Source organism: Danio aesculapii, chromosome 7 (assembly GCF_903798145.1).
Source record: "Danio aesculapii chromosome 7, fDanAes4.1, whole genome shotgun sequence".
Taxonomy (NCBI): Eukaryota; Metazoa; Chordata; class Actinopteri; order Cypriniformes; family Danionidae; genus Danio; species Danio aesculapii.
Window position 1 is genome coordinate 2,226,708 of NC_079441.1, and position 24,045 is coordinate 2,250,752.

General features: G+C 32.4%; 1 protein-coding gene and 1 long non-coding RNA gene across 2 annotated transcripts in view; both read right to left on the reverse strand.

The window, feature by feature from the left end:
• Window positions 1–2,306, reverse strand: part of LOC130232892 (uncharacterized) — a 3,696-nt gene extending 1,390 nt beyond the window's left edge. Inside the window, exons 1-4 of the long non-coding RNA XR_008838146.1 lie at window positions 2,239–2,306; window positions 2,085–2,129; window positions 1,644–1,700; window positions 1,240–1,296 (exon numbers count right to left, since the gene is read on the reverse strand). This is a non-coding gene — a long non-coding RNA (uncharacterized LOC130232892). The remainder of the gene's footprint in view (window positions 1–1,239; window positions 1,297–1,643; window positions 1,701–2,084; window positions 2,130–2,238) is intronic.
• A 204-nt stretch (window positions 2,307–2,510) lies between these two features.
• On the reverse strand, window positions 2,511–23,545 carry LOC130232580 (uncharacterized). The gene is made up of 14 exons (XM_056462559.1): window positions 23,473–23,545; window positions 19,604–19,638; window positions 19,290–19,337; window positions 15,562–16,515; window positions 13,431–13,508; window positions 13,001–13,063; window positions 11,868–11,927; window positions 11,748–11,783; window positions 10,048–10,110; window positions 9,917–9,967; window positions 6,723–6,788; window positions 5,621–5,686; window positions 5,485–5,532; window positions 2,511–2,579 (listed from the first exon to the last, which is right to left on the reverse strand). The coding sequence occupies exons 2-14, from the start codon at window positions 19,610–19,612 to the stop codon at window positions 2,511–2,513; spliced, it is 1,611 nt and encodes a 536-aa protein (XP_056318534.1). The 5' UTR covers window positions 19,613–19,638; window positions 23,473–23,545.
• Between the last annotated feature and the right edge of the window lie 500 nt (window positions 23,546–24,045).

Sequence of the window (24,045 nt, forward strand, 5' to 3'; positions counted from 1 at the left end):
ATAATATAATATAATATAATATAATATAATATAATATAATATAATTTAATATAATATAATTTATTATAATATAATATATAGTTTATTTAATGTAATATAATATAATAATTTAATGTAATATAATATAATATAATATAATATAATATAATATAATATAATATAATATAATATAATATAATATAATATAATATAATAATATAATATAATATAATAATTTAATATAATATAATAATTTACTGTAATATAATATAATAATTTAATATAATATAATACAATATATAGCTTATTTAATATAATATAATATTATAATATAATATAATAATTTAATGTAATATAATATAATATAATATAATATAATATAATATAATATAATATAATACAATATAATATAATATAATACAATATATAATATAATATAATACAATACAATTCAATATAACATAATATAATATAATATAATATAATAAACTATAATATAATATAATACAATACAATACAATACAATATAATATAATATAATATAATATAATATAATATAATATAATATAATATAATATAATAAACTATAATATAATATAATATAATACAATACAATACAATACAATACAATATAATATAATATAATATAATATAATATAATATAATATAATATAATATAATATAATATAATAAACTATAATATAATATAATATAATATAATACAATACAATACAATACAATATAATATAATATAATATAATATAATATAATATAATATAATATAATATAATATAATATAATATAATATAATAAACTATAATATAATATAATACAATACAATACAATACAATATAATATAATATAATAAACTATAATATAATACAATACAATACAATACAATATAATATAATATAATATAATATAATATAATATAATATAATATAATAAACTATAATATAATATAATATAATATAATACAATACAATACAATATAATATAATATAATATAATATAATATAATATAATATAATAAACTATAATATAATTCACTAAAATGTGTAAATTGCCTTTTCTTTGATTAAAATCATTTAAATATTACCTCAAATAAAATATAACGTTTATTTTACCTTAGCTTGTTGGCAAGAAATATTTTAATGAAAAAAAAAATCTTTTTTTTTTATTAAAAATTGTGCCGGTCAAATGATGGTCAAATAAACAGCAAATCGTACTGTAAAGACTGTAAAGTCAAAGCTGATTTACCTCACGCCAGACCTGAAAGCCCACATCTCCATTCAGAAATGGGTCTTTAGGGAAATTCTGCAAACATACAGACACATACATTCATCAATCAGACACTGTTCAAATGAAGCAATCCTTTTGTTTATTTTATTATTATTAAAAAAATAAATATTAATAAAATAAATAAGCAATTGTTAAACAACAAAACTGAACAGAATATTTAACCAGATATTGTTCAAAACACATCAGTCTTGTGGCTTTACTTTGCTTATTTAGTTTAAAGCAGGGGTGTCCAAACTCGGTCCTGGAGGGCCGATGTCCTGCAGATCTTAGCTCCAACTTGCCTCAACACACCTGCAAGGATGTTTCTAGAAAGCCTAGTAAGATTCAGGGACATGCCTGGTTTAAAGTGTCTACAACCGTACCTTTGAGTCGATCAGTGCAGGACCCTGTAGAGACTTCAGACCCGCTGCAGAAGTGTCCTGAAAATAAGAGATATGAAGATTAAAACATCACTGAACTACAGATTCAAACTAAGATGTAATATAACATGTAATGATAGACAAGAAATGATTCATTTACAGTAAATTAAAAACATTATCAATGTAAATTAATGCAAAAGGCTTAAATTATTAGTATTAAATGATGTATTATAAATATAATATCTGCATATACTTAAATAATTCTAAATATTTATTTTAATTATTATTATTTATAATAATTTTAGTGCATGCACTTGCAATTCTACATCATAATATCCAAATATTTGTAATGCATCATATATATTTTGTAATATTTTTCTACACAAAGACTAAACTATTGTTCAGTTTTTAAATCATAAAATTACACAAAAAACAAAACATTACCTTTGCTGGATAGTGAGGAACAGGAGACTTGGATTTTTGTGGTTGCTTATATATAAACAAACAAATAAATACATTTTAATGCAAGAATGTATGTTTGTTTGTTTGTTTGTTTATTAAAGGGTAGACCATAAAGAGGAATATTGTGTATTATTACCAGTTTGACATCCCCATTTTTCTCTCCGAAAGCTGAGAGATCAGCATGCTTTAATGTGAACTCATCCTAAAGAGACAGTTAAATGTAAATGGTGTTTAATTAGTCATTATTGTTATCATCAGCAAACTGAACTGAACTTAAACACTACAAACTGAACTACACTGTTCCTATTTACTGTGACCTTTTATGTGAAGCTGCTTTGACACAATCTACATTGTATAAGCGCTATACAAATAAAGGTGAATTGAATTGAATTGAATTGAAACTGATCATCATGAACGGAGAATCTCTGAACAAACCTTAGAGTCTGGAGTCAATCCTTTAGCTTCAGTGCTTTTCACCTGGAAGAGTACAGAAATAATAACATCAGGTTTACATTATTTATATTGTATTGTATATATTAAAACATATAAAAAGACATATACAACATATTTAATACAATACATGGAAATTATTTATATTTAATGCATATATTATAAATATACAACTACTATTTGTTATTAGTCTTTTACTATTGTTATAATAACTATAACATAACAAAGATTTAAATATAAAGCTCTAGAGCACGGGTGACAAACAGGTTTAATCCGGCCCGCGAGATGATTCTGTAAAGTATAAAAACGAGCAGTTAAAGAAGCTGCTGTTTCAATTGTGTCCACTGGATGGCGCAAGCTCAAACGGTAAACATCTGATGAAGCAGGGATTCTCAACCAGTGAGCCGCAGCTCACTAGTGGGCCTCAGCGATCCTACTGGTAGGCAACGAGATAGCTTAAAATAAACTCTCAATATAATACTATATATTTTTGGATTTCATTATTTACATGCTATATTAAAATGATCGAAGTAATGCACTTTCTCCAGCTCTGTGATTGATTACTTCAATCTCGGCGCAAAACAGCCTCATGATCACGTCTGCAACTAGTAGGCAACACGTAAGTCTGTTCATTCACAGACCATGCGTGAAGTGAAAGTCTCTCTTTGTGTATTATTGTGTGAACTATTTAATACATCTGCATATAATAGTTGTCCAAAATGTCTGGTGAGTGATTTATAACAAACGCGCGCCCATGCAGGATCTAGTGAAGCTCAATGGTGTTTCTGTCAGACTGTAAAATAAACCTGCATATGAGTTTCAGACGCGCTCTGGCGGAGCTGTTTACTGTTCCTGTCAGCGATCTCGCCAATAATATCCAGCTGCTAACTCAACCGCCATCAGATCAACGCGTTTCAACAGATTTAGGGTGCTTTACTGTAATTTACATTTGTTTGTATATTTTTGAATAGTAGATGTTTATTAGTTGATATTCAATCTGTCCAGCTTAAAGCAGAAGTTGCATCTCCCTGTTGACCTGTGGTTCTCTTTAAATCTGTGTATGTTTGAAAAAAAATTAATACAAAAATTATATATATATATATACACACACATATTAGTTTTAATATATAATACATACTATACAGTTTTAATTTTATATATAATTACATTTAAATAAAATTATATATTTTTTTATAAAATGCTGATAATAGAAAATAATAGAAGGCACAACAAATGTATTATATATATATATATATGTATGTGTGTATATATATATATATATATATATATATATATATATATATATATATATATATATATATATATATGTATGTGTATATATATATATATATATATATATATATATATATATATATATATATATATATATATATATATATACATATATATATATATATACATATATACACACACATATACATATATATACACATATATATATATACACACATTTACATATATATATATATACATTTGTACATATATAATACATATATTTATAATAAATAAAGGTTTAAATGAGCATTACATACAAATATTTTTGAGAAAAGATATTTTTCAGGTGGGACTACAAAAGTTGAACAGAGAAAGAAGTGGGCCCATAGTGAAAAGGTTGAGATGCCGTGCGATAAAGAATCCTGAATCAGCATCAGTTTTACAGCCTTCTCAGAGAGAAAGAGCACATCTGCCCTGCCATACCTCACAGAGGTATTTTCACAAGGAAATGCAACTATTTCCCATTTTGTCAGTTTTGTGGCTAATTTGTTCAGTCAATAAGTTCAGTCGTACGAAAATGTACGATATAAAAAAAGAGGCACCCACACCCCTAAACCCAACTATCATTGGTGGACAAGCGAATCGTACTAAATTGTACGAATGAGATTGTATGAATCCATTTGAATTAGCCACTAAATCAACAAGTTACGTATTTCTGTGAGATGGTGATGTCCTCACGCTCCAGCTTTATGTTTTGTGTTGATCCTATTTAAACAAAGAAAACAATCTGAAGTTGTTGTTTTTAAGTTATATATATATATGATCATGATTTTACTGGTCCGGCCCGCTTGGGAATAGATTTTCCTCCATGTGGCCCTTGAGCTAAAATGAGTTTGACACTCCTGATTTAGAGCTTCAGCAATTTTCGCATGAAAGAGTAAAGAAATATGTAACATTTATATTATATTGTATTTATATATGGTAAATATAAAGAGTAAAGTATACAACATTTATACAACACATCACATGAAGTTATTTATATTTCATGTACATATTATAAATATACAATTCTTATTATTATTTAAATAATTAATTATAATAAGATTATATGTTATATTATTATATAATAATATAAAGTTTAATATGAAAAGCAGATATATAGCAGATTTTCTACAGGTTTTATCAAGTCAAATTTAAGACTTCAAAAGCTTTCTAAGACCTTTATAAATGAAATGTCAGACTTACAAAAGGTTTAACGCTAAGGATTTGTTCTAACAGCCCAGATAAAATATTATTGTTATATTGTTTATTAACAAATGTTATTGTAAGGAAGATATTAAACCATATTGGTGAATAGAGTTAACAAATAAACTTCTGTTAAAACTTTTATTGAGATGGATTGATAGTGATTGGATGAGTGTTGGCCTGATTTAGATGGACAGAGGAAAATTAAGACCTGTTTAAAATGATTAAGACCTACAACATGACATTTCAGTCAATTTAAGACTTTAAGCGTTTACAGTAAAATATAATACATTTATTGAAACAATAATGAATAATTTTGAAGAATTAAAAAAAGAATTTAAAAAACTCCAACAATACACAATTATATGGACTTATTTCTATTATTAAGTCTTAAAAACCTAAAAGTTAATCAAATCATTCCTACAAATAGTGATAATGAACTGTTCCTCACCTTCGATCCTCTGCGCTGTGTAATAATCTTGGGTTTTGTCGATTTCTTCTGTTGTGATTGAGAAAAACACAATATTGAAACACACAAATCTATAATCACTACAACAATAATCCTGCATAAGTATTGAGCTTCTCACTGATTTATATTCTGCCTCATTTTTTGGATCTTCTTCATCTGGAGCAAAAAACTCATCACCGAAGATCTGAAAACACGACACAATGATCAACATATTATTTAGTGCTGTTACACAATTAATCACATCCAAAATAAAAGTCCATATTTACAAAATATATTTGTGCGTACTGTGTCTATAAATACATGCATGACTATATAGTATAAAATATCTGTAAATATTTATAAACATAAAACTAATCATGTATGAATATAAAAGTAAATAGATTTATTTAGTATATGTTTGTACTTAATAGTATCCGTGTGTATCTATATATATATATATATATATATATATCTATATATATATCTATATCTATATATATATATATATATATATATATATATCTATATATATCTATATATATATCTCTATATATCTCTATATATATATATATATCTCTATATATCTCTATATATATATATATATGTATATATATATATATATATATATATATATATATATATATACACACACACACATGCTTAAATATACAAAGAGCACATGTATATATCATGTAAATACAAACTAATTTTACTAATCAACTCACTTTTTATTGGGGTCAGATGATTAATCTTGAAATAATTGCATCCAAAATAAAAGTTCAAATTAAATATATTTCAGTGTACAAAGTATTTCTGTGTATATAAATATATGCACGACTATATTGTGTCGACTATTTGTTTATATATACAGTTAGTCAGAATTATTCCAAATATTTCCCAAATAATGTTGAACAGATTCAGGAATTTTCACAGTATTTCCTATAATATTTTTTCTTCTGGAGAATTAGTTTTATTTCGGCTAGAATGAAAGCAGTTTTTAATTCAGGCCAATATTATTAGCCGCCTTAAGCAATATTTGTTTTGGATTGTCTACAGAACGAATATATATGCAAATATATGTATTTTGTATTTGATTTACAGTATGCATGGGTATTTATACATATATACATAAATATTCTCAGTACACATCTTTATACTATAGAAATATCTTTATATTTATGTTAATAGAAACTTCTATCATGAAAATAAAATTATATGCAATTTAGTTAATAAATTTTGACCTTTGAACCGCGATGCAGAGAGTTTGTGTTCGCCTCTGAGCTTTTCAGTTCATCTCCAATTTTATCCTGAAATGAAGGACACATTGACATGTTCAATAGATGTGGGACAGAGGTAATAAATTAAATAATAAGATATATCCTAGATTCCTTTAATTGACAAAAGGGTGAGCAAAATAATCTCGCTTTTCGTTTTGACATATGACTATTTTACTCACCCTGTTAACAGATTGTTTTGCTTGTTTAAAGTAGAAACTCACCAAATTTTGACTCATTATTTCTTAAAACAAGACAATATTTTGTCCTTGTCTAGAAATCGCTTTTTGATTTAAGAATTGAGACGTTTGGACTAGAAACTAAGAACTGTTATGAAGTTCTGAGTTAATAAATTATGCAAAACATACTGTGGGGGAAACATTTAACACATTGTCATGCTTTTTCCTGGAAATAATATTTCTAGTGGAGCTGTTGACTTGCAATTTAAGCAGATTTTGGTAAAAACCCAAACAATACAAACAAAACAAATCTGGAAATGAGTTCTGTGTACTACTGAAATGTGTTTAATACTCTCTATAAAAGGCTTTTTTAATGCTGGCAGCTTAAAGATGACTCTCATATGTAGACTCATGCATTGCTCAGGTGTGAGTTTCTCACAGACTTCAACAGGGGGTCAAAATTTTCATGGATCGGTGGGTCTCGTCTATCAAATCTGAGCTTTATTTTGCATTCTCTATTGGATTCGCATCAGGTGATTAGCTGGGCCATTCTACAGCTTGATTTTCTTTCTCTGAAAGCTTCTGAGAGTCTCCTTGGCTGTGTTTTGGATCATTGTCTTGCTGAAATATCCACCCTGGTTTAATCTTTATCCTCCTGCTAATGTAGATGTTGGACTGAATCAGCTGATATTCATTTACACTGAGGAAGGGCAGAGGGTTGCTGAAGAACTACTGAGAGATTTCAGCTGCTGTCTGGGCTTTCACTGCCCAATACACCTTCCTTCCTTCATGTGTTCAATACTTTTCTTCTGCGTCATTTAATTTGATTATACAAAACTTCATTTGTAAACTAATTAGATTTGTTTCCTTGCCTATATGGATTTCTTTAGTTGTTACCAACATTGGTGAATATTTCAAGTCATCAGCACCTTTAGAAAGATGTTTTCTTAGAAAAACGGTGACGTGTTCAATAGTTTCCCTCACTGTATGAAAAGCTGTGTATTCTAGAGAAGGTAAATAAATACATTTTTAAATAAAGCAAAAAAAGTTGTTTAAATGCCTATTAAATTAATTAATAAATAAATATGATTAAATATGAAATAAATAATTTCCTTTCAATGCAAATTAACTGAAAATACAAAAATGCTTAGTTTAAAAACAGAAACCTGTTCGAATGTATAAATATATCAACCAAAATATATCCAGAGTGTCTGTTTTGTCACATGGGTTTGTTTTGTTTTGGTCGTCCACATGTGTTTATTTTGGCATCTGGGTAGGTCACATGATATGACGGTATTCAGCTGTTTTGATTAGCCAGCAAGCCGAAACTTCATTACCGTGTCTATATCTGGGCAATGCTTCTATGTTTCCTTGTCAGTTCATTGTGTTTGTTCATGTGTCTTTGTCTGTGCTCAGGACTGTGAGGAGTGGCTGCTGGACCCCATTCGTCCTTCTGTTTCCTGTCTGCTACAGCCCAGTTTTCTTGTTTCTTTGGTTGTTCTCCCCACCCTGTTTGGTTTATTCTGACACTGTCAAATAAACTTTTACTTGCATTTTGGATGCTTCTGAGTATCATTATTACTCGTGACACATACGGTTGAAGTCAGAATTATTTGCCCCCCCTGTTTATGTAACACATTGTCATGCTTTTTCCTGGAAATAATATTTGTAGTGGAGCTGTTGACATGAAATTAAAGCAGATTTTGGTAAAAACCCAAACAATACAAACATAAAAATAAAACAAAACAAATTTGGAAATGAGTTCTGTGCACTACTGAAATGTGTTTAATACTCTCTATAAAAGGCTTTTTTAATGCTGGCAGCTTAAAGATGTCTCTCATATGTAGACTCATGCATTGCTCAGGTGTGAGTTTCTCACAGACTTCAACAGGGGGTCAAAATCTTCATAGATCGGTGGGTCTTGTCTATCAAATCTAAGCTTTATTTTGCATTCTCTATTGGATTCGGGTCAGGTGATTAGCTGGGCCATTCTACAGCTTGATTTTCTTTCTCTGAAAGAATCCGAGAGTCTCCTTGGCTGTGTTGTGGATCATTGTCTTGCTGAAATATCCACCCTGGTTTAATCTTTATCCTCCTGCTAATGTAGATGTTGGACTAAAGCAGCTGATATTCATTTACACTGAGGAAGGGCAGAGGGTTGCTGAAGAACTACTGAGAGATTTCAGCTGCTGTCTGGGCTTTCACTGCACAACTACACCTCCCTTTCTTCATGTGTTCAATACTTTTTCCTGTGTCTTTATATTTTATTACACAGAACTTTATTTGTAAACTAATTAGATTTGTTTTCTTTGCAAATATGGATTCTTTAGAAATATGTTTTCTGAGAAACATGGTGACATGTTCAATACTTATTTCCCCCGCTTGTAAAAGGTGTGTGTATTATAAACAAGGTAAAGAATACATTGTAATAAAGCAAATTAAAGTTGTTTAAATGCCTATTAAATTAATTCATAAATAAATAAGATTAAATATGAAATAATTTCCTTACAATGCAAATTAAATGAAAATACATAAATGCATATTTAAAACCAGAAACCTGTTCGAATGTATATATATATATATATATATATATATATATATATATATATATATATATATATATATATATATATATATATATATATATATATATATATATACACACACATATATACATATATATATATATATATATATACACACACATATATACACGTGTATACATATATACACACACACACACACATATATATATATACCATAAACATATAAATTAAGTATCTTATAAATTACAAACTAAACTATAATTTTCCTTAAATGGAAGAAAAGTTTTCCACCCTTAATAAAGGGATTTTTGCATGAAATGTTTTCTTTTAAGTCATATATTGTTGTTGCATAATGTAAACATGCTGTATCAGAGTGTTCTCTGGCACATTTAAAAGAGGAGTTCACAGTATATAAAGAAAGGCTTGAGTAATGTACCTTTGAGCTGCGTCTGATCAGCAGAGATTGCCGCAGTTTCCTTCCCAGAGTCTGGAGAGATGAAAAGCATCATTAAAACACACGTGAGGAAAACATCAGGCTGTTTATTCCTCATTTATTAGCTTTATTACCCGTTTATCGTTCTTCTTTAAAGTCCCGTCCACTCCTGGTCCTGCGTCAGATGTTTCTGCAAACTAATGACAAAAGCGGAGGATGGCGATGATATTAAATCTGATTTTTATCACAAATCCAATCTTGTACTCTGAATAAATGATCTGAGATTAGTGGGTTGACCGATATATGCCAATATAGGCCATTTTCCCCCAAACAATTTTATTAAATATTTATTTGTGAAAAATAAGCTGCCTTTTCAGACATAAAATGTTGAGAATAAACTCGCTGAATACTGAAAACATATTATGAATAAATTGAGAATAAAGTCAGTGTTTAAAAGAAAAAAAAGATTAAATAAAATTGAAATAAAATGTCGCAAATATAGACATTAAATTGCAAGATTAAAGTTGTGCTTTGAGAAGGAAAAAAAAATAGGAATAAACGTTTATAAATGTTTATATAAACTGTTGAAAATAAATTACATTTCAAGAGTTAAGCCCATTGGTTCTGAAAAGTCATTACATATCAAGAAACTTTTAATATCAGATTTTCTACCTAAATTAAATGATCTAAGATTGATTATCGAGTGGTCGACTGATATACAGTATATTGCTAATGCTGATATTTGAATTTTTTATTTATTTTTTAATAATTGTATTAAATATTTGTGAAACTCTCTTAAGAATAGTCTCTCCTTAAGCACAAGGAAAGCCCCACACACATTTCCTTCAGTAAAATAGTCAGTCTTAGAAGTTGTAACTTTCTTCTAAACAAACGTTAACAAACTCAAAATTTCGAGAGGAAATTAAAATAAAACACAAAGTATTGAGAATAAACTCATTAAACTGAGAAAAAGGCAAAAAAATGTTAAGAACAAACTAAATTACATTTCAAGAGTAAAGTCACTGTGTTTCGAGAAAAGAGCTCGATATTGAGAGTTTTGTTTGAAATAAAATGTTGTGAATAAAGTCATTAAATTGCAAGAATAAAGTTTGTTTTGAGAAAAGAAATGTTGCTTTGAGAATAGAGTCGTTTTGTTTTGAAAATGTTGTTGTTTCAAGAAAAGAGTCATTAAATTAAGAAGAAATGTTTATATAAAATGTTGAGAATAAACTCATTACATTTAAAGAATAAGGTTACTAAATAAAAAAGATGAAATAAAACGTTGAGAAAAGACTTTATAAATTCTGAAAATATTCAGAAAATAATACTTTTTCTCTTTAATATTATATGTTTTTTTGGAAACAGCAAGTTTATTCTCACAATCTAATGAGTTTATTCTCAACATTTTACTTTAACTTTTTTTTTTTTTATTTAACAACCTTTTTTAATGAGCCAACATGGTGGCTCAGTGGTTAGCACTGTCGCCTCACAGCAAGAAGTTCGCTGGTTTGAGTTCCACCAGGGCCAGTTGATATTTCAGTTTGCATGTTCTCCCCGTGTTGGTGTGGGTTTCCTCCGGGTGCTCCGGTTTCCCCACAGTCCAAACACATGCGCTACAGCGGAATTGATAAACTAAATTGGCCGTGGAGTATGAGTGTGTATGGGTGTTTCCCAGTACTGGGTAGTGGCTGGAAGGGCATCCGCTGTGTAAACATATGCTGGAATAGTTGGTGGTTCATTCCACTATGGTGACCCCTGATAAATAAGGGACTAAGCCGAAGGAAAATGAATGATGAACGGTCGAATGATTGTGTTTGTTTTGCTGTGGACTGACCTGTAGCGAGTCTCTCCTCAGTCTGAGTTTTCCAGCCTGCAGCAGAGAAACAGCAGATCTGTATCAGTGACTCTGTGGGTTTACCATACTCACTGTCCATTATTTATAATAAGAGCTGACCGGTTTATATTCTGCAGAGAGCTCTGGGCTGTTTTCAGGCCAGTCCTCCACACACCTCTCCTGAAAGACAAGAGTAAGAGCGGAGGTGTGTTTGATTGACAAATCAGATACTACAGACGACCTACAGAAAGATGAACTCATGCCAGGATTTCCCTTCACTTTTTCCTTGTTTCATGAAGGCGGAATGACTGCGAAACTCATCTGACAGGCTTTTCACTGAGCATTCACTTTTACTATAACTTCATTATCAAAACTGCTGCTGTTATAGCTTCATTTAGCTTTAATATACTTACTATTATTAGAGCGTACATTTTATTGTATGTTTAGATTGACAAATTATGAAAGACATGAAATGTGTGTAAAATAAAGTGGTTAAAATCATCTAATTAATAAATACATATTCAAATGATGAATTAAAAATTAAATATTTTTAGAATGGGAATTAATGGGATACATGAACCAAATAAACAGTTATTTAAGAGTATAAACATGTTTGAATATAAAATATAAGAAATAAAACAATTATTTTAAATATATCATGTCATATATATGACAGTGTTGTGTGAATAAACTTTCAGTAAATAATAAAAATAATGTATGTATCTAATCAATTTAAATTCAGAATATAATTTTCTTGAGTAAATAAATGTATATTTGACTTAAAAACAAATGTATTTGTGTATATGAAGAGTTTAGATGCAAAAACCTCTAAATGCCGTCTGAACATTTCCTCTAGAATGAGTTTTTATATCAGGCTCTTGTGTGTATGTTCAATAATATCCCTTTTATTGCAAAAAAGAAGTCCTTTTCTTGGTCTTTAAAGTAAAATATTTCAACATAAACAAGGGAGGCTGAGAAAAAAGTTCATTTTTGATGGAAATTTCAGACGGCACTTAGAGGTTTTTGCATCTGAACTCTTCATATACAATTTTGTTTAAGCATATCTTTCTTTTTAAATATTATATATATATATATATATATATACACATATATATATAAACACATATACATATATATACACATATAATAAAATATTCATAGTAATGATGATGCTATTACGAAAAAACCCACACACAAAAAAAGCTTTGCAGCAGTATAAAGAGGCAGTGAAGTGAGGAATCCGGCCCACAAACCTGCCCGGTGAGTAGAACGTCCTCATAAACCTTCAGATCGTCCTCAATCACAGCTGTGGAGATCTGTCAAAACACAACCGCACTATTCATCAGCAGCGTGACGAGAAAAGCAAACATTTCACACAGATGAATGAGACATGAATGTGAAATGTTGGATGTGGAGAGGACGTGCTGCACATTAAACACACAGTATCGCCTGGCAGAAACAACATTCACTGAGGGAAAAAACTAGACCGACTCGTTTCACTGTGCATTGCCAAATCACCTGTTTTATAAACTGAAAGGTCTTTAGGCCTTAATTATATTGTGTCTAATGTTATTATAGTCATAATCTGAATCACAATCTAAGTAAATGAAGGAATGATCAATGTTGTTCCTCCAGGCTGAGCTGTGAGGGTCTGATCTGAGGTCTGCGGTGGTGTGTCTGTACCTGCGCTTCAGGTGGAGGCAGGAAGCTCTTCAGGGATTTTCTGCGAGGAGCAGGTACTGGTGGACGCCTCCTGAACATCTACAACAACACAACACACACTCACTGCTGAGAAACACAACACACACAACCCCATCAAAACATCCACTGAGAGTCTATTCATCCATCCATTCATCATTCATCCATCCATGCACCTAGCCAGCATCCACCCATTCATCAATCCATCCTACTACTCATCATCCCATTCAATCATCCATTCGTCATCTCACCTACCCATTCATTCATCCACTCATCTATACATCCACTAACCCAATCCACCATTAATCCATCATCCACCCTTTTATTCATCAAATCAATCATCTATCCACCCAACCACTCATTCACTCATCCTATCTTTCATCCACCAAACCCATTCATCCACCCATAATCCACCATCCAACCATCCCAAGCACCCATCTATCTATCATCCACTCAACCAGCCATCCATCATACACCCACCCACCCTATCCATCATTCATACAACAATCCACCCATCAATCTATCATCCACCGTGCATCATTCATCCATTCACCACTCACCTCACTCATTCCATCCATCATTCATATACCCATCCACTCCATCCAAACACCATTCATAATCCACCATCCACCCATCCCAATCACCTATCCATCCATCATCCACTCAACCACCCATCAACGCATTCATCCATCTATCCATCCATCCAGACATCATCTACCCCTTTATCATCTACTCACCCCATCCATTAATCTACCCATCAACTATTCATTCATCCACCCATCCATAATCCATCATCCACTCAACCACCCATCCATCCATCATACACCCACCCACCATATCCATCATTCATCCAACAATCCGCCCATCAATCTATCACCCACCAAGCCCATCCATCCATCATTCATCCATTTACCACTAATTCACCACTCACCTCACCCTTCCCATCCCTCATTCACTCAACCACCCATCCATCCACCCATTCATAATCCTCCATACACCTATCATAGTCACCCATCCATCCATCCATCATCCACTCAACCACCCATACATCATCTACGCATCCATCATCCACCCACCCCATCAATCCATCCATCCATCCATCCATCCATCCATCCATCCATCATCTACCCATTTGTCATCCACCCACCCCATCCATCAATCCACCCATCAATCATTTACCCATCCATCATCCACCTATGCCAATCACCCATCTATCCATCATCCACTCAACCACCCATCTATCCATCATCCACCCCTCCATCATACACCCACTCACCCTTTCCATCATTCATTCAACAATCCACCCATCAATCTATCATCCACCCAGCCCATCCATCCATCCATCATTCACCACTTACCTCACCCATCCCATCCATCATTCACTCAACCACCTATCCATCATCCATCCACCCCATTCATCCATCCACCCATTCATAATGCACCATCCACCTATCCCAATCACCTACTCATCCATCATCCAATCAACCACCCGTCCATCATCTACGCATCCATCTATTGTCTACCCATTTATCCACCCACCCCATCTATCATTCATCCCAATCCACTCATTAATCATTCATCCATCCACCATCTACCCATCCCAATCACCCATACATCCATCATCCACTCGACCACCCATTCATCATCTACCCATCTATCATACACCCACCCTCTCCATCCATCATTCATCCATCAGACCACCAATCAATCATTCATCCATCCGCCATTCACTCATCCATAATCCACCATCCACCCATCCCAATCACCCATACATTCATCATCCACTGATCTATCATACACCCACTCACCCCATCTATGATTCATCCATTAATCCACTTATCAATTCAGCCATCATCCACCCAGCCCATCCATCCATCCTTTGTCCACTCATCCACCACTTGTTCTATCATCCACTCAACCACTTATTCCTTATACATCCATCAATCATTCACCCATCTATCATCCACCCAACCCATCCATCTATGTAACATCCACCAAACCCATCTACCCATACACGGTACATATTGACAGATAGATTGACAGACTATGGTATTGACTAAGATCCAGAAATCCTGATCAGCTGTTCATGAGGTGTGCGATGTGAGTGTGTTCTCACCGTTTCTCCATTGGAAGTGTTTGCTGATGGCGTTTCTCCACCTGCCGTCCCCTGAACACCTCCATCTGTCAGACCTCTGGATGTGTTGACGAGCAGCACCTCTACACTGCTCTTCTGACTGGACTGAACGTCACTCTGAGGCTCAAATAGAGGGTCAAACGCCCTGAGGTCCGAGTGGCTGGTTCCTGTGGTGGACGACGGTGTCTTGAAGGCATCATCAGACGTGGAGTTCTGGTCAGAAATATGCGGCGCCTCAAAGAATCTGTCCCTGTTTGTAGACGTCTCTTGAGGAAAAGACAATTCGGATGGTGATGTGAAAGTGGGCGGGGCTTGGAATTTCTTCTGTCTGGAGAGAATGAATTCCAGGAGCGGATCCCTCTGATTGGACGAGGATGAGGATGATTGTGTGTTTTGATTGGATGATGAATCCGTGTTCTGATTAGTTGAGGACAAGGATTCTGTATTATGATTGGACGAAGATGAGGAATTTATGTTCTGATTGGACAATGGCGAAAATGTGGACTGTGTGTTCTGATTGGATGAGAACAAGGATTCTGTGTTCTGATTGGGCAAGGATGTGGAATGTGTGTTGCGATTCAGCAAGGATGAGGACTCTGTGTTCTGATTGGATGAGAGCAAGAACTCTGTGCTCCGATTGGACAACGGCGAAGATACTGTGATCTGATTGGCTGAAGCATTGTCCACCTTTTCTTTATAGGGCTGGAAGATGTCTATTTCCTCAGGCCAATTCTCTGACACTGCTGTGGTCTGAAACGCATCAGGTGTGCTGTCTTTATAGAAATCAGGTGGAGAATAAATCCAGTCTGGAGCTGGAAAAGGATCGATGTCTGAAAATGAAGGCGTCTTATGAACGCCGTTGCTTTGATTTACTGTGGTAAATCTGTTCATGTTAGGAAACACATTGTTTTCCGCATCAGCTGTCACACTGTAGTCCTGAAATACAAGACAATTTAACAGAACATGTAAGATTTTTATTCTTTACACCCACAACTATGCACAGAAAATTTAGTTTACACTTTAAAATATGTTGGGTTGTTGTTACATTGGGTTACTTTTTTCTTTTCAATATAATTTACACTATTTAATCCAATGATGTTGATGTTGCTTTATTCCAGCTAGTAAATGATAAAACACTAGCTATGTTTCCATATAAAAATGTGAATGAACTTTATGCGCAAAACTGGATTATCGCATAAAAGACGTGCGAATAAAGCAGCGTTTCCTCATCTAATAAATGACTTGCATCTCAGAAGGCAATCCTGACACGCAGTGAACGTGTTGTGGCGTTTGAAGGTGTCAGACGTGGAGCACAACAACATTTCAGATGTTTTATAATGTGCTCAGCCTGCTGGTTTGTCCATTTACACATTTCCATTATCACACAGGGGCGTTGCTAGACATAAAGCTCTACTGGGGCACAAAAAAAATAAATAAATAATAAAAAAAAAAAAAAAAAATTATATATATATATATATATATATATATATATATATATATATATATATATATAAATATATAAAGAAATGTTTATTATAAATAAAATACAATTATTATTCTAAACAATCTTAAATGTAACTGGAAAACAATGTTTATACAAAACTGGAGTGATATGCTAAGATTATTTAGGAAATCTTTTGAATAAATATTAATTTCATTTCAATGAAATTCTTTAGACAATTCAATAAAATAAAAAAAAAGATGTTTTATAAAATTATATGTTGTCTTAGACTTGACACATGGCAGAGAATTAGGTTCGTTAAGTCTTTACCTCCCTCACTCCTCATCCCTCCTTTTTGCTTTATACAAAAAAATCAGGAGGTGTGCTTAGTAAAATCACCATCATATTGTTTAAACTTTAGTTTTGTCGACTAGCTAAACAAAAAAGGCTGTTACTCTGGTTTTACAACACATGAGCGACGCGTGACAAGTAGCCTGCTTTTTTTGGCGCGCATGTTAACTACCGGGACTCGCACCGGCAGAAGAGCAGCGCGTGAGAGAGGCGCACACGCGGAGAGGCGCAATTTCTCTGCGCACACGCGGAGATGCGTCAGTTTGCCTTTTGATTACACTGCTTTCACCAGCGGTGGTTCGGTTGCACATAGAGAATAACGTCTTTATTTCGGAATTACCACTCTTAATAAATACACTTGCATATGAAGTAAATCATATCTCAATGCATTTACTGGGGCACTGGAGATTTTTACTGGGGCACGTGCCCCAGTGAATTGGGTCTAGCGATGCCCCTGTCATCACATGATCTCTTATAACAAAATCACATCACTTTTTTTAATGCGCATACTGGAGTTTGTGCAGTAAAAGCGTTTCCATTGTAGTTTATGCGCATCTTTTCTTATCGAATAAAAAGTTTATCCTACTCATGTTTTTTATGCACATTTTAAAAATGTATGTGCATCATGGTGATTAGAGATACGTGGATCAGCTGAAAAATCACATCTGAATCCGCAGCTTCATACTAATCATCCACCCGTTCGCACGTATAGTTTTATCTGATATATGTATCCGCACCCGATCGTCACTTTAATAATTGTATTCTTTGTTTTAGGCATGATGATAGGTCACCGTGGATACAGAAAGTAAAAATAAGACATTTGAGCTTTTACAGATACAGGAACAAGATAACAAAAAGGGTGCCGCTTCAGCCTAAACAGCAGCTATGTCATGTTTACTTGGCCTTTTTCTTCGCACTGTGCAAAAACAGAACAGAATCTACTGTGCTTAAATTCGGGCGATTCCGCCTCGCCTCCAAAACGCGGCCAGCTGCACTGAATGAGTGTTCGCTCGCACCGTGTGCTGTAGGAATGAACAAGATTCTCATCGCAGGGCGCTGCAGTCATGGAAATAAGCAATCTTGTTTCTCCCAGAAGGATAGCAGATTTTCCTCTGATGACTCCTCTAACTGAAACTTTGAACAGTGGGCTACTCTTGCACTTCATCCATTAGCCTATTATTGGCCCTCTCATATCTTCACATTCTGCAAAGCCCACTCTCTGCTTTTTCGCTGGTCCACTGCCATGTCCCGCTACATCCACCCGCAACCGACCCGCAATTAATCATAATGTATTTTTTTTTAACCCGACCGACCTGCAGATTATCCGCAGTGCCTGCGGATATAACCACCATCCGCACATCACTAGCGCATATCCAAAATGTGCATAAACATATGTGGATGGAAACAGTCTGACATTGACCCTTACATTGAAAAATATACATACACACACACACGCTCTTAACACTAGATAAAATTGCTAATTTCTCTGCATTTGAAAGATAATGTAACATGTACATACATAATATAATATATAGATCCATAAGATAGTGTGTACATAAGTCTGTAACACTTTAGTTTAAGTCACAAATGTACAAGTGTTGGGCAATTCACACCATTAACTAACACTACTAGTTTAATAAACTACTAATTAGATGTTTATTAATAGATGTTAAGGTAGAAGTTTGGTTTAGGTAGGATTAGGAATATAAAATAAGATAATATATTTAATAAGTACTGATGAACAGTTCATATTATAATAATAGACCGGGAATAAGCCAGTATGAATAGCATGAATTGTGACCCAAGTCAGAAAATATATAACACTATTCTTAGAGGTTTTTGGAGATTTTAATAAAAAAACCCTTAATACAGTGCCTTTAATGTCTATATAAAATATTTATTTATTGTGTATTTATACCTGTGGTTTTGAGTAGAAAGGATTCCAGGAGTTGCTGCCGATCCCATTCTAGTGGAGAGAAAAACAACAAGAATTTAGACTGAAGAATTAATGTGAATTAGCTAGCAGTTGAGTAAAATGTGAAATAGTTGCTATTCAGTATTGTACACTTCTAGTAAGTCGCTATATTTATATATTTAACTGAATATATATATTTAACTGAGCTGTGTGTAAAATGGACTTTGAAATAAATAATAATTATTTTATTATCTATGTTTAAAAATAATAATAATAATTAATAAATAAATAAATAAATCACATAATCAGAATCTGACCTCCATCATGAAACGGCAAACAGCAAATCACCATCCTGACAGACACAACAAACAAGAGATTAGATCACAACATTAATTATTATAAACTTCATCATATGCTGGAATAGTTGGCGGTTCATTACGCTGTGGTGACCTCTGAAATAGAGACTAAGCCGAAGGAAAATGAATGAATGAATGATATTCCCAAGTGGTGATTAACAGAGAGAGTTTTTTTGTCAACATTTATTTAAACATTATTTATTACTGATTTAATCAATAATTTCTAATGTCTTTTGTCTTTGCCATGATGACAGCACATATATGTGCAGTTTAAACTCTTAAATTAGGTTAATTAGGACAGTCATTGGATAACAATGGTTTGTTCTGCAGCTAATTAGGTGGAAATAATGCTTAAGGAGCCAGTTTTGCTCCGTTAAACATCACTTTGGAAGATATTTAAAAAAGAATTAAAATGATTAACTTGATTTTTATTAATTATTATTAATAACTTATTATTAATCTTCATAAAACTCTATAGATTATATAGAGATTATAGGATTGATTCCAGATATTTCTTAACCCTCATGAAACATTGTGGTCCGCTTGGAGATATACTCTATTTTAAATATTTTTCAGTCTTTTTTGTTGAGGTATGGAGCACCTGTGTTTATTTATGAAGTTAAATCAGTGTTTGAAAAAGTCAATTATATGTCATAAGACATTTTCTTTTGTCTTGTTTTGAGTCCAAATGTCTTAAATACTTAAACCTAGAAGCATTTTCTAGACCAGTAAAAAATACCTTTCAATGGGAATAATGGGTCAAAATTAAGTGTGCATAATGGCCAGTGAGAAAATCATTGTATACTTGTTTTTTTCTTTTAATCTGAAAAAGTGAACATTAATCCTTTGACTGCCCCTCTACCAAACGGCTGACCATGTTTTGACTGTTTTAAATAATGGCTTACACACACAGCATTGTTGGTTTACAAAAAATATATAATCCTGTTGCACTGCTGCACTTGATTTAGGTTTTAATGTAAAACATAACCAAACAAAACAAGAAAGAATCTGAAATATTTGATACATATATTTGATGCATATTTGATGCATACTTCAAAAATAAAGGTGATTTAGTATTCAAAAAATGTTTTATTTTGATTATGTTTTTAAATAAGTTGGTCTTACACTTGATTTTTTTCAGATTTTTCATAGTGTATGTATTAAGCTAGACACTTTTACCATAAACAGACATATCAACCATTTGGTAGAGGTTGATATTTTAGAAATTATGGGATGTGTTGAAAAAAATGCATTGAGTGTGTTATAGCAAGTCCATCCATCTGTGTTCAACTGCTTACTGTTATAACATAATTTAAAGTATTTAATTTACTGTTAATGCAAGTAAAATTAATTTAGGTTACATTTTATCTAAAGGTGTCCTTATTAGTGTAACTACTCATTTAACTACTGAGCATTAATAATTAACTGTGTACTTACTATATGGTCAGAGTTACTATATGGTCAGAGAATGTTAGTTGCATGTAGTTATGCATAATTAATTGTTATTACTGCAGTAAGTTTGTAGACTTTTTCAGAGGTCATGAATTTAGACTATTGAGCTATTAATTGCTATAAATTGAATTATAAAGGAATTTAATCAACATAGGCTCATTTTGAAAATGCAGCCATATATATATATATATATATATATATATATATATATATATATATATATATATATATATATATATATATATATATATATATATGTGTGTGTGTGTGTGTGTGTTCTGGAGAGGGCAAAATATGTAGCCAGGGCTACGTATGGCTGCATTTCATCTTTAAAACGAACGATACAGGTAATCAGGTAAGACAAAAACAAAAGCTAAAAATTAAATAAGCAAGTAAATAACAGGGTGAGAACATGGTAAAATCTAAAAGTGTGGTAAAAATCAGGCGCGGGCTTTTCTTTTTCTGGATTGCTTTTTAAAATACTGAGGTTGGCTTTAGGGAAGTTGGTGGGTGGGTCAATTGTTGCTTCTTAAAATGCTATTGGTTGGGTTTAGGGAGGGGGAGGTTATCGGTCGGTTGGTCAGTTAGTCAGTCGACAGCAGCCTCTGGTGGATTTAGGCGAGAACAGCAGGTGTGAATGGCACCTGCGAGAGAAATTTGAGATTTGAAAAAGCGTACACAGCGGCCTCTGGTCGATTCGAGAACAAAAACGTAGCTCCTTGGACGTATTTTGCTGTCTCCAGAAATGTATATAGGGCTACGCAGTCAGAATGAGCCTGGGTTAAATTTAATTAAATTCCATTGATTCATATGATCAATGGATTCTAGTGATACAACAACAAATACTTAAAAAAACTTATAATTGTATGTATTTTTTGATAGATAATGGTAAATCCAGATACAGTAATATTGCTTTACGTAAAAGTAAAAAGAGAAGTAGTGAAATACAGTACCATTCAAAACTTTCATTTCCTGCCCACATTCACTCAAAACTGATGGCCTGTATACTCGCCATTTTATATACAGCTTTGCTGGAAAAATACTACACTGAAAAAAATGCAGCGTTCCACACAATTCCTACATGTTGTCCCAACACAATTTGATTAAGTTAACTTAACAAATTTAAGTGGATCAAACATAAAACAATCAAATTTCACCCAAAAATCTCCAGAATGGTGTTGTTTCAGCTCATTTTAAGTATGTACTTTAAAAAGCAGCAAAAATCATTTGTTTAAGTGCACATAAAATAAAAAAGATAATGATTCCAGACACTCACAATGCAAAAACAGTACAGATTATGAATGAACTATGATTTAGATGATATTGACAAGCTAAAACCAGTGATTTAATCGCTCAATCACGATGAAAAGTCTGAATATTTCAGCGATGTAAGCATGACGAGCAAAACCCAAAACGCAGACACTGATGACGACAAAAGCCCATTACGCACATAAGTGGCCATTATTCAAGGCTATAATTAACTCCAACAACTATTCAACTTGACACTAGAGTAAGCGACTTGATGAATATCACACATATTTAACATAGCAGATCCATTTCACTCACTGTCATCATCTGAGTAAATACTCCCACATGAAAAAGAAAACACTGTAGTAGACTAATTTATTGTAAACAAGTATTTTTAATAACATTTACTGCTAGAGTAACTTATATTCATCTACTATGGTTAGGCTAATATAAACAAACTAGCCAATAGTGTAGTTTATTACAAATATTAATATCAACAAACTAACCATAAGTGTAGTTTATAATAACTATAGTAACAAACAAACTAACCAGTAATGCAGTTTACTATATATATTTACTAATATAGTGTATATTAACGTATAGCCTATAAAATACACCACTTACTGTAGTAAAAAAACTACGATATAAATATACTAATCGTCACTGTAATTTAAAAGCATCCTGGAGCATTCATAACAGAGTTGATATAATATACACTGTAATACATGTATGTTACAAAAACACTAGCGTTTACTATACATTATAGTATTACAGGCAGCTAGCTAAGAGTTTTACAAGGAAGACGAGTGAAAAAAAATGAATATACGTTATTTGTTAGATGAAAAATAAATCTAAACGAAGCCATAGTAAGACATATATAGAGAAATCCTATATATTTTCTTTTAAATCAGATCTCCAAAATCTCAGTTTTGTTTACAACACCTAAAACGAGGATCGAGCAGGCTAGCTTAAGTAACGTTACACAACTACGCTAATACGCGATGTTTTGGTAAATATTGTTGATAACGTTATCAATACATGGGGCTTAGTTCACGTTGTGCAGCTCAGCATTACATACAATTATTTTAAAACACACATCTGACGCATATTGAATAAAAACACACACTTACCATGAAGCCTGTGAGGTGAAGAGAGTCTTACTGGAAACCCGTGGCTCTTACAAAACCACTCGCCAAACTTGTTACTTGAAAAGACCGCAGGACTAGTTTGCAGAGAGAGTTTCCTCAGAGGAACTATGTGATCTTACCTGTCCTGCTGAGCTCAGGTGGGTCAGGTGTCACTTTAATAAACTCTATTCAACTCTACTTTAAACTCTACTCTACTGGCTGGGAAATGATGGCAGGATTGACGCGACGCGCTGTGGTGAATGCAGAACTGATGCTTTTGCTCTTAAATGCTAAAGGAGCCCACAGAACATTATTACAATGGGGATTAATAGTGAACTCTGTGGTGTTTTTGAACCATAGTAAAGTAATTGAATGAATCTGTTGTGACAATTCTTCAGTTGTTATGCTAATACATACAGTAAAGCGTTAATGTCTATGATGTAAACTACCTAATTATATATTTTTTCTAATCTTTAAACTTAAGACTACTTTATTTACTTTCATTATTGGCTATAAATACACACACACATATACATATATATACATATATATATACATATATATATATATACATAT